This window comes from Eptesicus fuscus, chromosome 15 (assembly GCF_027574615.1).
Source record: "Eptesicus fuscus isolate TK198812 chromosome 15, DD_ASM_mEF_20220401, whole genome shotgun sequence".
Lineage (NCBI taxonomy): Eukaryota > Metazoa > Chordata > Mammalia > Chiroptera > Vespertilionidae > Eptesicus > Eptesicus fuscus.
In genome coordinates, this window is record NC_072487.1 from 41,934,154 (window position 1) to 41,948,515 (window position 14,362).

The 14,362-nt window shown below is 37.6% G+C and overlaps 1 protein-coding gene across 3 annotated transcripts in view; it reads left to right on the forward strand.

Moving 5' to 3' along the window:
* CEP78 (centrosomal protein 78) overlaps positions 1-13,426 on the forward strand; it is a 32,269-nt gene extending 18,843 nt beyond the window's left edge. The window contains exons 9-16 of one of the 3 annotated variants that reach the window (XM_054727441.1): positions 297-432; positions 2,353-2,398; positions 4,410-4,538; positions 8,769-8,846; positions 10,461-10,627; positions 11,730-11,901; positions 12,198-12,245; positions 12,805-13,426. In XM_054727441.1, the coding sequence (XP_054583416.1) occupies positions 297-432; positions 2,353-2,398; positions 4,410-4,538; positions 8,769-8,846; positions 10,461-10,627; positions 11,730-11,901; positions 12,198-12,245; positions 12,805-13,365 (1,337 nt within the window). In that variant the 3' untranslated portion in view covers positions 13,366-13,426. The remainder of the gene's footprint in view (positions 1-296; positions 433-2,352; positions 2,399-4,409; positions 4,539-8,768; positions 8,847-10,460; positions 10,628-11,729; positions 11,902-12,197; positions 12,246-12,804) is intronic. The other 2 variants (XM_054727442.1, XM_054727443.1) reach the window with 2 other exon arrangements.
* Positions 13,427-14,362: the final 936 nt, after the last annotated feature.

Here is a 14,362-nt window from a genome sequence, read left to right on the forward strand (position 1 = left end):
TTTATGTATGGTACATAAAATGTGTCCTGTATAATTTTCTTTCCTTGATATATTTTTTATTTACTTTTGCATATTCTGCACATTTAATGTATTTTAGTTAAAATATTAACTTGTTACATATTTTTAAACAATGCTGGCCTATGTAAAAACATTTTTATAAAATGACTGTTTTTAATGGCTTTGGCATCATTTTTAAGTGCCTGCTTGTATTGTTTTTAAAGTATGCATATGTGGTAAGTGTTCTGTGGTCCTTGAATGAATCCCGAGTCTTTCTTTTAATGTTTTCTCAAACATAGGATTGGCTACAAAGAAACCTGCAAATAATGGAAGGAAACACTCCCTTGGGAAAGACAATTATGCTCCTGAACCTCTACCGCCTGGCGTGTCTGGTTTCCTGCCATGGCGTACTGCAGAACGTGCAAAAAGGAACAGGTACAGTATTTTTATTTCCTATCTTTAGGAGTTTCTATTATGTGGGAAGGAGGTCTCTGGCTGTTTCTATAGAGGATAAAGATAACTCACACAATGTTTTTTGCCTAGTGCACCTTTAAGGAAGAAAAACTACAGGTAATTATAATTGGGAATTTAAAGTTATTGCTTGAGTATCACAACAGATTTAACCCAGTGGGAGTCAAGAGGAGACTAAAATTATCTCTAATTGTGTGAGTGAGAAAGGTTTCATTAAAGGCTGGTACAGTTGAGCCAAGCCCTGCAGCACAGAAGTAAGAAGTATGGATTAGACTTAATGTAACTCAGTCAACTGTCATAACTCATTTTAGTGAATTACACTAGATTTAACTAGTTTTAGCTGATTGTTTACCCAGGGGATAGCTGTCTATAGTAGTATTTGTCATCGAAATGTAGAAGTCTTTTTAAATTGTTGAACTATAATTTTAGGCTTGCCAGTGAATTAGATTGCTATAAATTATATTCAAATGACTTACTTGGTAGTATTCAAGAAATTGGGGTTTGACAATTGCTTAAGAAAACAGAATTGATTTTAAATAGGACTTGAAGTAGGTACTATGTAAAATATTTATTAAATTGCTCACATTAAATTGATCATGTATAATGATCAATTATACATTGTAGTCTCCATTGGACGACTGCTAATGTGAATTATTATTGTACTAGGGGCTCGGTGCACAAAATTCGTGCACTGGGGAGGGGTCCCTCAGCCCAATCTGCCCCCTCTCACATACTGGGAGCCCTCAGGGGATGTCCTACTGATGGCTTAGGCCCGCTCCCCATTGGGAGCGGACCTAAGCCGCAGTCTGGCCTCCCTTTGCGGGAGGCGACCGGGCTGATCAGGGGAAGGCGCCAGTCCCATCACCTGCTGCTGCAGCCACTGCAGCCGCCAAGGTGTTTTCATCAACACGACTCCAGTCCCTTCAGCATAAAAAAATGACAACTTTTTAAAAGCATTTTCAAGATGTGTCTTTCATAGGATATGACATTTCTTTCTTTCTTTCTTTTTTTTTATCTTCACCTGAGGATATGTTTCCATTGATTTTTTCCCCTTCCCTCAGATCCCAGGCTCAGCCCCTGCCCAAGCCTAAAGCCTCCGCCCCAGGCTTTAAGCTTGGAAAGGGGAACCCCTGGCACCTCCAATCGCAGGCTCGGCCCCTTCCCAAGCCTAAAGCTTCCGCCCCAGGCTTTAGGCTTGGGAAGGGGACTCCCCCGTCCCTCCAATCACAGGCTCAGCCCCTTCCCAAGCCTAAAGTCTCCGCCCCAGGCTTTAGGCTTGGGAAGGGGGACTCCCCGCCCCCCCCTCCCCTCCGATGGCTGGCTGGGAATGACCTGGGTGTCGAGGAGGTTCCCGGGACCCAGGTATGTATGCAAATTAACTGCCATCTTTGTTGGGTTAATTTGCATACTCACTCTGATTGGCTGTGGGTGTAGCGGAGGTACGGTCAATTTACATGTTTCTCTATTATTAGGTAAGATAAACTATAGTGCTGAGATCCCAGTCTTTGCACATTAGTTTTATAACTTAGTGGTTTCGTATCTTTTTTTTTGAGACACTAATCTCAATCCATCCTAGTCTTAGGAGTCATAAATTGAAGAACCGTTAATATCACCATTAAAGAAGTTAGACTAGAAATCTCAACCATCCTGACATAGGAACTGAAGGTGCCTCTCAGCAGTTCAGAGTTATCACAAAGCTAATATGCTAAATCCTGTTCAATTATCTCCATAGCAAAGCCTTACGGGTCCTAATTTTGAGCTTATTTATTGTTATACAAAGTTCTATATGTATATTGTACGTAATCCTGACAAGTTTTATTAACTGGGGTTAACTGATGATGTACTTATATTAAAATATAATTTGATTTGTTGATATTTCTTTAGGGGTTTTCCATTGATCAAAACTCGTGATGCATATAATCAGTTGCAGGTATGTAGCTGTCATATTTATAGTACATAGGGGGTTGAAGTGGAAAAGGTGCAAGGTTGCTCTCTTTGCTTTTTAAACTGAACAGAGCCTTGCAAGAAACATTTTCCTCCCTGAAATAAATCCATTTAAAACTCGTCAGGTCACTCTCCCAATGCCACCTTGTAGTTGTGTGGATATGGCACACACTGGGGGCCTTGCAGTTTCAACTGTAAACAAGGAAGCCATTTCTCTAGTCCACAAATCAGCTGTTACCCAGTGAATGACTGTGACTGCCATTACTGATCCAGTATGTGGAGCTGTCATAGTCAAGAATGTTGCGATGTTTTCAAGAAATGTTATCTGGGGCTATATAACTTTCTTATCCTAAAGCCAAAATAAAGCACCACATCCCAAAGTCTCTGCTCTCTCAGAGCACTTCTCCCTGTCTCACCAAGACCACACACACTTTCTGTCATACTGCCTCATGGCCTTAGAGCGCATGAATCCTCAGTATCAGGTTCTCCTCCCAGCTATCCTGGGAGACTGTGTGGTTGCTCTGTAACAAATAGCACTCCTGGAATTGAGAGAATTGCACTCTGGGCGTCAGTACCACCGCTGCCTGCCCGGAAGAGTGTCCGCCTTGTTCTACCATTGGGACCTTCCTACACTGCAGGGTTTGCTGCTTGTGGTTGAAACACTATCTTAGTGACTTGTCCTCGGTGCCATCCTAGCACACTTCTTTTTGATCTGTAAACTTTTTACAGGGTTGGACCAGGTCCATTTTTTAAATTTTGGAAATACCATGTTGGAACAACATTCCATTGTCAGTGAAACTTGACAGGAGAGTTGTATTAGTACTATATACACTTTGGCTTAAGGATGATGAGAAGAAGAGGTTTTTGTTGGGTCACTTTTAGTTGTGTATGGGTATGTGATTTGATTTATTTTTTAAAATTCTAGTGTTTTGCTTTCAAATTATTCTTCTAGTTCTTTATATATGTACTAGAGGCCCAGTGCACGAATTTGTGCATGGGTGGGGTCCCTCGGCCTGGCTGGCGATCGGGGCCGATTGGGGCTGGCCGGTGGCGGGGAGGGACTGCAGGAGGTTGGCTGTGGGAGTGCACTGACCACCAGGGGGCAGCTCCTGCATTGAGCGTCTGCCCCCTGATGGTCAGTGCGTCGTCATAGCGACCAGTCAACAGGTTGTTTGGTCAATTGGTCGTAATGGTCACTTAGGCTTTTATATATGTAGATATATATAAAATATTTCTATTGATTTCAGAGAGGAAAGGAGAGAGAGAGACAGAACCATCAGTGATGAGAGAGAATCATTGATCAGCTGCCTCCTGCACACCCCTCACTGGGGATCGAGCCTGCACCCAGGCATGTGCCCTTGATTGGAATTGAACCCGGGGCCCTTCAGTCTGCATTCTGATGCTCTATCCACTTAGCCAAACCAGCTAGGGCTTCTAATTCTTCTTTATCAGTTCCTTCCTGGTAGATTTTCTTCTAAAAATGTCATTTTTTTTCAGACTCTTTATGTCTGATGGTGGAGAATAAATTTCTAATCGCAGTATAAAGTTGATCTGAGAAAAAATGTTTACACTGGCTCATCCATGGCTTATGTGAAAGATATTTAAAAAAATACTATGGTCAATTCCAAATATTAATCCTAACCTTATACAACATAATACTGTACAATAGTACAGACAAAATAAGTTCCTGTCATTTTACCTTATCATTGCTTGTTTTACACTAAGGAGCAGTGAAAAACATTTATAAATAATAACTGATAATTTTTTTTGCCTTTATTTTTTTAATCTGAACAATAAAGATTTATTCATAAAAAAAATAAAGTATTACAACTAGTAGTACATATGTCTCTTTTTTTTCCCAATTGACCTTCCCCCAGCCTCCCCTACCTCCCCCACCTCCCCGTACATGCCTTCACAGATCACTTTTGTTAAGTGTCTTTTAATATTGGGTAGCTGGTTTATCTTATCTCTTATACTTCCTGTCTTCTTTCTTCAAGCAATTAGATTTTCCCGTGACTGTGACAGTAGAGAGTCCTTCCTCCTCAGAAATCGAAGAGGTCGATGATTCTTCAGAAAGTGTTCAAGAGGAACCTGAGAAAACAAGTTTAAAACAAGAAGCATTACAGGTACAGTTACCACTTTCAAAGTATAGCGGAGAGTAGGGCAGCTTGAGTGAGGCTTCTGTTTTCCCTTCCTGTCTGCATTGTGTCCCCTTGAGTGGTACCTTCGCTTAGACCAAGGTGAAAGATGGACGTTTAACTCTAGGAAATAAAGATCAAAACATGCTATCACTAATATATTCCCCTTTCCTTAGAACCGTAGAATATATTCAATTTAGGGAGAACCTGAATGATCAGAAGATAAACATTCAAGAAATTGAATGAATGTAGTCAGCTGATTCTGTGCTCTTATTTTACAGGTCGGGAAATTGACTGTTCTAGATGAACTGTTTCTATAAGAGGAAAATATGACTTAATTTCTAGCAAAAGTAGAGTTGAAAACAAAAGTTTTGATGTTGATATTCCCCTTTCCTAAAATAAAATATTCTACATTATATTGCCTAATAAACCTGACATCTTACTTCTGTTTGTATGGGTAAAAAAAAAATAATTGATTTGTATGACAAATTTTTGCATCTCATATATACCATATTTTATTTCAACTTTAATGCAGAGTTGGTAATCTGTAGTAAATAAGGGAAACAGTATTTAGGGGGACCTTGTCTTTTTGTGCTACAAACTCAACATTTAATTTTTTTAAATATATTTTTGTTGATTTCAGAGAGGAAGGGAGAGGGAGAGATAAAAACATCATTGATCAGAGAGAATCACTGATTGGCTGCCTCCTGCAAGCCCCGAACTGGGGATTGAGCCTGCAACCCAGGCATGTGCCCTGACTGGGAATTGAACCATGGTCTTCAGGTTCCTAGATCAATGCTCAACCACTGAGCTATGCTAGCTGGGCCATGTTTAATTTTTTAAAAATTATTTAATATGATTTTTTTTAGTATAAAACTTGGAAGATTTAGAACTAGTTATCCCATTAGGACTATGGAAGCAACTATTTGATTTTCAAAAAAGAAAGCCAGATTTTTATTTTTTAAGTTAAAAATAATAGTATAGAGAAATTTTAAGTACTTAGAAAATTATGAAATGTTAGAGTGTGAGGAATCTCATTCATGTAAAATTACCCCTTTTGTCTTGTAAATGAACACCTACAAATTGTAGCACTGAAATGGTTTAGTAAAACAAGACCCTGAGCGTCTAATCCCCATTCATTGTCATTTTAATGTGTTGTATTCATTTCCCACCGGGTGACTAGAAGATTGTATTTAGAAAAGCGATTATAGACATTAGGGAAGACCAAGAAGGTTAGAAACTGTAACGAGGTACTAACTAATTCAAGATGCATGAGGACCCTTCCAGCTCCCAAATGTCCATTCAGAGTTAAAAATTGAGTAAATTGTATATATTCACAGAGTGGGAAAACTACAAAGCAATAAAATTGAATGAGCTAGAGCTACAGGCAACAGTGTGGATGAAATTTTTTAAACACTTTTTTAAATTAAATTTATTGATTGATTTTAGAGGAAGGGGGAGAGAGAAACATCCATTTGTTGTTCCACCCATTTATGCATTCATTGGTTGATTTGTATGTGCCCTGACCAGGGATCAAACCCACAACCTTGGCATATTGGGATAACACTCTTAACTAGCTGAGCTACCTGGCCAGGGCCAGTGTGGATGAATTTTTAAAAGCAATGTTGAGTGAATTAAGTAAGATACAGAAAACTGCATACACTGTGATTCTTTTCACATGAAGTTAGAAATTGATAAAACTAAACTATTTTGTTAAGTATGTATGAATGTAAAGGAAATTATTGTTGGGAAATAAGGTTGGTAATTGAACTCCAGGAGGAGAAGAGGGGCTTGTGATGGGGAGAGAATTTGGGGGGTTTTTGAGATGCAGACAAGTTTTACTTACAGACTTGAATGGTAGTTAGAAAAGTAATCTCCTTATTTGTCACACTGACAGTTTTGTTCTGTGCTCTTTTCATATTCATATATTTTGCAATTAAAAACCTGCTTAAAGAAAATGTTGCCTCTAGAGAGCTGGATGTGTGCATGGAATGAGACTACAGTTGACCCTTAAACAACGTGGGGGATGGGGTGCCTACCACTTGCACAGTCAAATAGTCAAATATAACTTAAATTGGCCCTCCACAGTGTTACACGGATTCCCAACTACCAGTTAGTTGTTCAAGGGTCAACTGTACTTTACTTTAAGCCCTTTGCTACTGTTTGCATTTATATGTTCATCGTTTAGCATTAATTGAACATATTCTATGAACCAAGCACTCTTCTAAGTTTTACATATGTGCCAACTCATGTAATTATCATAAGAACTCTATGATATGAGAACTTATCTCCATTTTATAGATGATTAAATTGAGGGCTATAGTTATTGAATTTGTCCAAGGTTATATAACTGATACATTGCCATTAGCAGTAGAAAATCTTAGAAGTCTTTTGGGAAGCAATTTGGAGATCTGTACCTCAAAGCCTTAAAAATGTTCAGTTGCTTTAATCTCAAACTCATAGATTTATTTCATTAAAATTATGCTACCCCTACCCAGTTTGGCTCAGCAGATAGAGCATCAGCCTGCAGACCAAAGGGTCCAGGGTTCAATTCCTGTCAAGGGCTTGTACCTTGGTTGCAGGCTCCTCCGAGGCCTGAGCCCTGGTCAGGGCTCATGCAGGAGGCAACCAATCAATGTGTTTCTCTCACATCGATATTTCTCTGTCTTTCCCTCTCTCTTCCACTCTCCCTACAAATCAATGGAAAAAAATCCTCGGATGAGGGTTAATAAAAATTTTTTTTAATTTAAAAAAGTATATGCTAAATATGAAAAGAGCCACCATACATAAAAATAATTATTTTGTCTTATAATATTGAAAATTTGTGAAAAACATAAGAGTTTAACCATAAAAATGATGAATGTGGAGCAGTAAACTCTCTCAATGGAATATTTTGTGTCCCACTAAAAAAATGATTGATTCAATGTTAAATGGAACAAACTTGAGCATAAAATTTGATACACAGCCTGATGGGAGCTTTATTCCAAAAAAATTTCAACTAGCCAATGAATAGCAGGGAGGAAGGAGAGCAGATGACAGGAAGAAAATTGCTCCAGAACCTTATCACATCCTTGATCAGGAATTGCCCTGAGACCCTTTGGTGCATAGGTCAGTGTTCTAACCACTGAGAAACATGGGCCAGCGCCCATATTTTAAAGAATATGAATTACTTTGTAGGAGGAGAGGACACTTTTTCATAGAAATTTAACATTATGTTCTAATTCCCTCCACTAGAGGGAGAAACTGTTTCATGTAATTGAACTTTGATATGCTGTTTAGAACTGGTTACAAATGGAGTATTTTAGTCTACTGTCTCTGATTGTGATGCGGTTTGTTTGTTTGGATGTTTTTGTAAAAAGAAAAAATTACTGAGGTTTAACATACATGCAGTAAAGTGCTTAAATCATAATTACAAAATAGCTCAGTGAATTTTTACAAACGTATACATTCACATCTCTCATCAAGATAAAAATATTTACAGCTTTTCAAAAGGTTCCCTTGCTCAACTTCTCTAATCAATATATCCTCCCTCCCCAAAGGTAGCCACCATTCTGACTTCTATCATGTGATTATTTGCTTTTTTAAAAATTTCTTTATTGATTATGGTATGCTTTTTTTTTAATTGAGTTCTAGAGTTATTGAACTTGTCCAAGGTTAGAATCCCTATGAAGTCAGTTTAAATATTGTGAACATTCTGTAAATAATAGAGGAATTTTTATTTCTGACTTACTATATTATAGATGTATATGCCTTTTATGGTGAGCTGCCACAAATCGATTTTGGAAAGAGTAGAAGCTAAATAAATCTTGAACATGCTAATTTGATATATTTTGGTAATTCATTATCATAGTCAGTGATGGGCAACCTTTTGAGCTTGGTGTGTCAAACTTCGCCAAAAAACTGAGCATAACTCGGGTAGTGTGTCACTTTGAGGAAAAAACTAACTCCAAGACTCTAGTCGCAAATGTTTCATCCTCAGGAGCAGCAAATGTTTCATCCTCGGCATGCGGCCGCGTGTCATCAGAAATGGCTACGTGTGTCAGTGCTGACACACGTGTCATAGGTTCGCCATCACTGGTATAAGTAGTGGATTATAATCCTGAAATCTGAGTTCACTTGTGGCTCTGCCTCTAAATCCTTGGTGAGATCTGTAGCTGGAAAGACTTGGATATCACACTGTGAATAGCTTATGATATTTCCTCTATTTCCTCACACTAGGGAAAACTGGAGGAGTGCCTAAATCAGTTAAAGGAGGAAAGAGTAATAAGGCTCAAGGCTGACAAACGAGTTAGTGAGGTAAACAAGTGTTTTCTTATACTTTGCAGAGTTTTTTGGTTTTATTTTTATTTCATTTTAAGCCATGTGCACAGACCGTTTATAAACTTTAAAACTGTAATATATTACAACTTGGTTGTACCACATGAACTTTTGTATTTACTTATAGTTAGTGGTTATGTGAACTATATTCCAGAAAGCATTTTTTTTTTAATGTAAAAATCTTAGGGTTTTTTTTTTTGTGTGTGTGCTTTTATATAACTTTAGCTTATTTTTTGTTCATGATGTTTTGATTCAAGAAAGCACTTGTTGCTCTTACACTATGTATATGGTAACATAAAACAGTCTTAACAGTAACATGTTAAGACTGTTGACTGATAGTGAATTAGGAAAGTGAATCATTTAAATAAATAAGTATAAGATATTGGAAAATGCTAAGAATACAATGAAAGAAAAGTATGTATTATGAGAATTACAATTAGGCTAATGTGCATGAAAGTAGGGCATAAGCTATAAAATGTTCCGTATAAATATATATTATTACTAGAGGCCCGATGCACTAAATTCGTGCAAGAGAAGGCCTTCCTTCCCCCGGCTGCCTGCACCGGCTTCCCTCCAGCACCCAGGACCCAGGCTTCCCTCCTCTGGCCACCTGCAGGCACTCGGGACCTGGGCTGGCTTCCCTCCAGCCCAGGTTTCATCAGGAAGGACATCCAGAAGACGTCCGGTCTAGTTAGCATATTACCCTTTTATTATTATAGATAAGGTGAGTTTGGGGAAGAATCTCTTAAAGTGTATATATTGGATTGGAGGACACTTATTCAATCAATATTGAGCACCTGCTTATAGAAGGCAAAAGATGCATCATGAACAAAATGGTCTTTCCAAGAAATACTGGAATTGGGCTTATATGTGGTTTTAAATGAACAAATAGATGAGGCGTGCAAGGGAGTAAATATTTTAAGAAGCCAAGGAGAATATTGGTAATCATACAGTTAATAAATTGGGTATGGCTTAGGACTTTTAAATTTGCACAATTAATATTTTTCTCATTAAAATTAATCTTTAACATTCAACAGAGTTGTATTCCTTATCAAATTTGACTATTTATTTTATTTTCTAATTTAAGGGAACCCTTAAGCAGCTAATTCTCTAATGTGAAATGAGGATTCATTGTGAATTTAACCAGTTAAAAGTGTGATCTTTTGGAAGATCATTAATAAAACAATAATTTTTTGTGTTTTTTAAAATATAATTTTATTGATTTCAGAGAGAGGGAGAGAGCGATAGAAACATCGATGATGAGAGAAATTCATTGATTGGCTGCCTCTGCACACCCCCTTCTGGGGCTCAAGCCTGAAACCCAGGCATGTGCCCTGACTGGGAATTGAAATGTGACCTCCTGGTTCATGGGTCAATGCTCAACAAGCCTCACTGGCCGGGTGATAATTGTTTTATTTATATACTACCTAAGTGTTATATAAGAAACTTCGTTGAGTGGCTCTGGGTTTTGATAATTGTCTTCAATTGGTGGAGAGTTAGATTAATTACAAATTTACTGCATTTTTAAATATTTAATAACTTCTTTTGATGACAGAGAAAATCATGTCAGATATTTTCAATCTTCTTTTATAGCTTGAACATGAAAATGCCCAGTTAAGAAATATAAATTTTTCTTTGTCTGAAGCCCTGCATGCACAGTCCTTGACGAGCATGATCCTGGATGATGAAGGTGTTTTGGGCAGCATTGAGAATTCTTTTCAGAAGTTCCATGCTTTCTTGGATCTCCTTAAAGATGCTGGGTTAGTTAATTTCTCTCCATGGCATTCAGCTTTTTGCAACTATAATGGTATTTTTTGCTAAGGAACTTGGGCAGTTTTCATCATTTCATGGTCATGTTCAGTGCATAATTATAGGTAGTGTACTTAATTTTTTTAAATGAGGAATTACATTTTAAAAGAAATGCAAAGTGGTGAACCTGCTTTTGTAGAGCAGAAGAGCCCATTATAAAAGAGTAACCTATAGATAAAATAATTAGTAAGTATAGTTTTGGGTAAAGACAAAATTAAAGGTAATTTGAATTGGAAAATACTGCAGAAGGCATAGGAATTTCCCTACCTTTTATTCATTTTGCTTGTTAAATAAATTAGAGTTAAAATTATTTTTGTCCTACACATAAAAATTATAACTAATCAACAGGGCATATATAGATCAGTGGTTCTTACCTGGGAGTGATTTTACTGAAAGAAGATACCAAAAGGGAGAATGAGAGGTTGATAGTTGATGGAGTAATATTTGTGGGTGTATGGGTTGGTGTTGGGAAGGAAGGAACACACACATTCTTGGAAACTGTAGGGAAGAAAGGTGGTAAGAAGTGTGGGAAAATGGTGATGGAAGGAGACTTGATGGGTTGGTGAACACACAGTACAGTGTACAGATGATGTGTTGTGGAATTGTGCACCTGATACCTATATAATTTTGTTAACCAGTGTCACCCCCAATAAATTCAATAAAAATAAATAAAAATAAAACCATGACACTGGGAAAAGATTTTTTTTTTAAGTGTGGGAAGAGAGGTGAGAGATGAGGACTGGGTACATGGTAGGTGGTGAAGCTATTAGTGAGACAGTGTTTAAAATGGAGTGGTAATAGGTAAGGGAATAAAATCAAATAGTGGTTAACACATTGTTGAAGAGAGAGAGAAATTTAAAGGATTGGATGATCTTTGTAGTCCCAGAGCATGAATATCGAGAGGTCTAAGAACTTGGGAAAGAGAGGCTTATAATCTGGAGTAGGATATTGGCTTTTAAGATTATAGAAGTATTTCATAAGTACAGGTATGGGGAAATCTAAGCTGCTTTTACGTGACTATAGTAACCCTTGCCTTTTCCTCCTCTTGTCCAGGCTTGGGCAGCTTGCCTCAGTTGCAGGTATAGATCCGTCAGATTTTAATTTACTAGGTCGTCCACAGCTGCATTCCACTCTCACTGGTCCACCTAAAGAAGAAAAGAAGGCACTTGAAGAAGAAAAACCAGAATCAAAGCAGAATGCCCTAGGACAAATGCAAAATATCCAAGTAAGTGGACAGAATAAGAGTGCTTAGCAAAAGGGAGTTACCAAGTCAGAGAAAATAACAGTAATCTGTCTTAGTTCACATGCTTGGGAGCTAGAAGCCCATCTGGGTCCTTTCTAAATCTGAGATTAGTAAATTTGTGCCCATTTCATGATATATTGTTATATATAAGAAAACTGGAAGTTCTTTTAAAAATTTATGACAAAGCAAACTATCTTCAGTGAAAGAAATGAAGCATTAGAGAATATATTCTGAATTTTAAATTGTGTAAATATCTATTCTATTCATATTTCATCTAGGTTTCTATTTGTATGCAGTCAGCTTACAATGAAGGAACACTAATGAAGGTACAAGTACTGATACAGATAATTATTTAAAATAAGTGAACCAGATATAATTAGTAGACAATATATTACAGTTAGTCACCAGTTATGGGAAGAGGGGAAAACCTGTCTGCTTTTCCTCTACCTTACTTGGAGCCTCCTACTGGGACTCCCCCGTCACCTGTCTCAGCTGGTCTCAGACTGATCGTGGGAACTGACAACTTGAGAACACAGTCTCATCACATAGTGGATACTGCTTGTATGTGGCTGCAAAATAGAAAAGAAATTAATTTTCTAAGGGAATAGAGTTTTATTATTTCTAATGAGGGAAAGGGAAATGGGTGATTACCCCAAACACCAGAGTCTGAAAACAGTGGACATAGCCTTGGATATAGCAAAGTTAAGTTGGGAATCACTTGGCAAGATATAATTAGAAAAAAAACACAAAACAACTGGTTCTAAAATCTTCTAAATGATCCATTCATAAAATCAGAGAGTAACATTGACATTTAGGACTCTACTTTTTAATGGTTGGCTTTGTTCATTACTGAATTTCTGTCTTTTTCCCCCCCCCCCCCTCCAGTTTCAGAAAATTACGAGTGATGCTACAATTCCTTTGCCTCTTGACTCCTTGCAAGTCCAAGTTTCTACTCAGGAGGCCTTAGAAACTTCCAAAGACAACATGGGAGTCGAAGCCACTGAGCAGCGGCAGGAGTCTTTGGAGGGATTCGTTGGTAGAACATGTTCTCCTTCAGCAGATGGGATTTCTGGACCTGGAAGTCAAAGAAAAGACGAGTTGTCTAGAAATAGCAGATCTTCTTCAGAGAAAATAACCAAAACAGGTGAATATACCAAAAAACACTCTGCTAAGAAAAAACATGGAAAGGACCTACATTCCCGCTCTGACTCATCTGTAAACTGGAAAAGCAAAGGAATAGAGCATGATAGCTCTTTGGTTAATGAACCAATTAAAAGTGAGTCTTTGAAAAATCACATTTCTGTCAAGAAAGAAAGTAGAATAGTGACTGTTTCATCCAAGAGAACTAAAAGTAAATTCAATGTATTAGAACATTCTGAAAGCGATACTCTTGGATCTGATTTTGAATTTCAAGAAAGCATTCATACTCTATCACGCCTGACATAGGTCTAAATCTGTTGAAATTATGTTTTTGCCTTAAAATTTTAATAAATTTCATATGTTTTCATTATAGCATATGGTGTTTTAAATATGGAACTGGAAGCCATTAGAGAAAGATGTATCTATTCTTTTCATTATAATGAACCTTTTGGTGTATATTTCCCATTGCCACTTTGCACCATTCACTCAACAAGTATATACAATACTATTACTGTTTTTAGCAATGAACAAAACAAAACTTTTGTCCTATGGAACCAGTCCTCTACAGAGTGAAAAAAAAAAATTAGCAAAGCAGGGTAAGGGAACTAGAAAGGGATGGGAGTGGATAAATGGAATTGTTTTACCGTTTGATTAAATGTGGAAACGTTATAAATTGCATTCCAAGGGCCATTGACGCATCCTAATTCATAATATCAAGAGCAGCATACATTTACCAAGTACTTAACCAGGTTTATGGATTATGGCAACCCTATGGTAGGGAATTATTATTATGCCCATTCTGTAGATGAAGTGACTAAGAAGACATTACGTGATTGCCCAAAATAACATGGCTGAAATAAGTTGTAGAGCTGGGATCTGAACCAGAATCCATGCTCTTAACCACTTTTTCATCCCATTTCCTTGTTAGGAGGGGAAGGGCTTGAGGAAGACATTAAGAGTAAAGCCAATGAGCATTAGAAGAGCAAGAATGGGGCTACCTGCCTGTACCTTCCCCAGCTGGGTAGGATTTTTTAAAGGAGTATATGAACACAGGTCTCTGAACTAAATTATGCCTCCCTGGTAAAACATGTGTAGGTAAGTCCTTAGTTAAACCAGACTGACTTGAGAAGGAAGATTGAAGAAAAGATGGAGTGTCAGATTTCTTCTAGAAGGTTCCGCCTGATTGGCATCAGAAGAGCTACTACAATGCAATGTAATGTTACAGGAATAAAACAATGAACAAGAACAAGATGTAGTCTTGGCCCTTTAACAATAGAGTGAGAGGGGAAAACATACAAGCAGA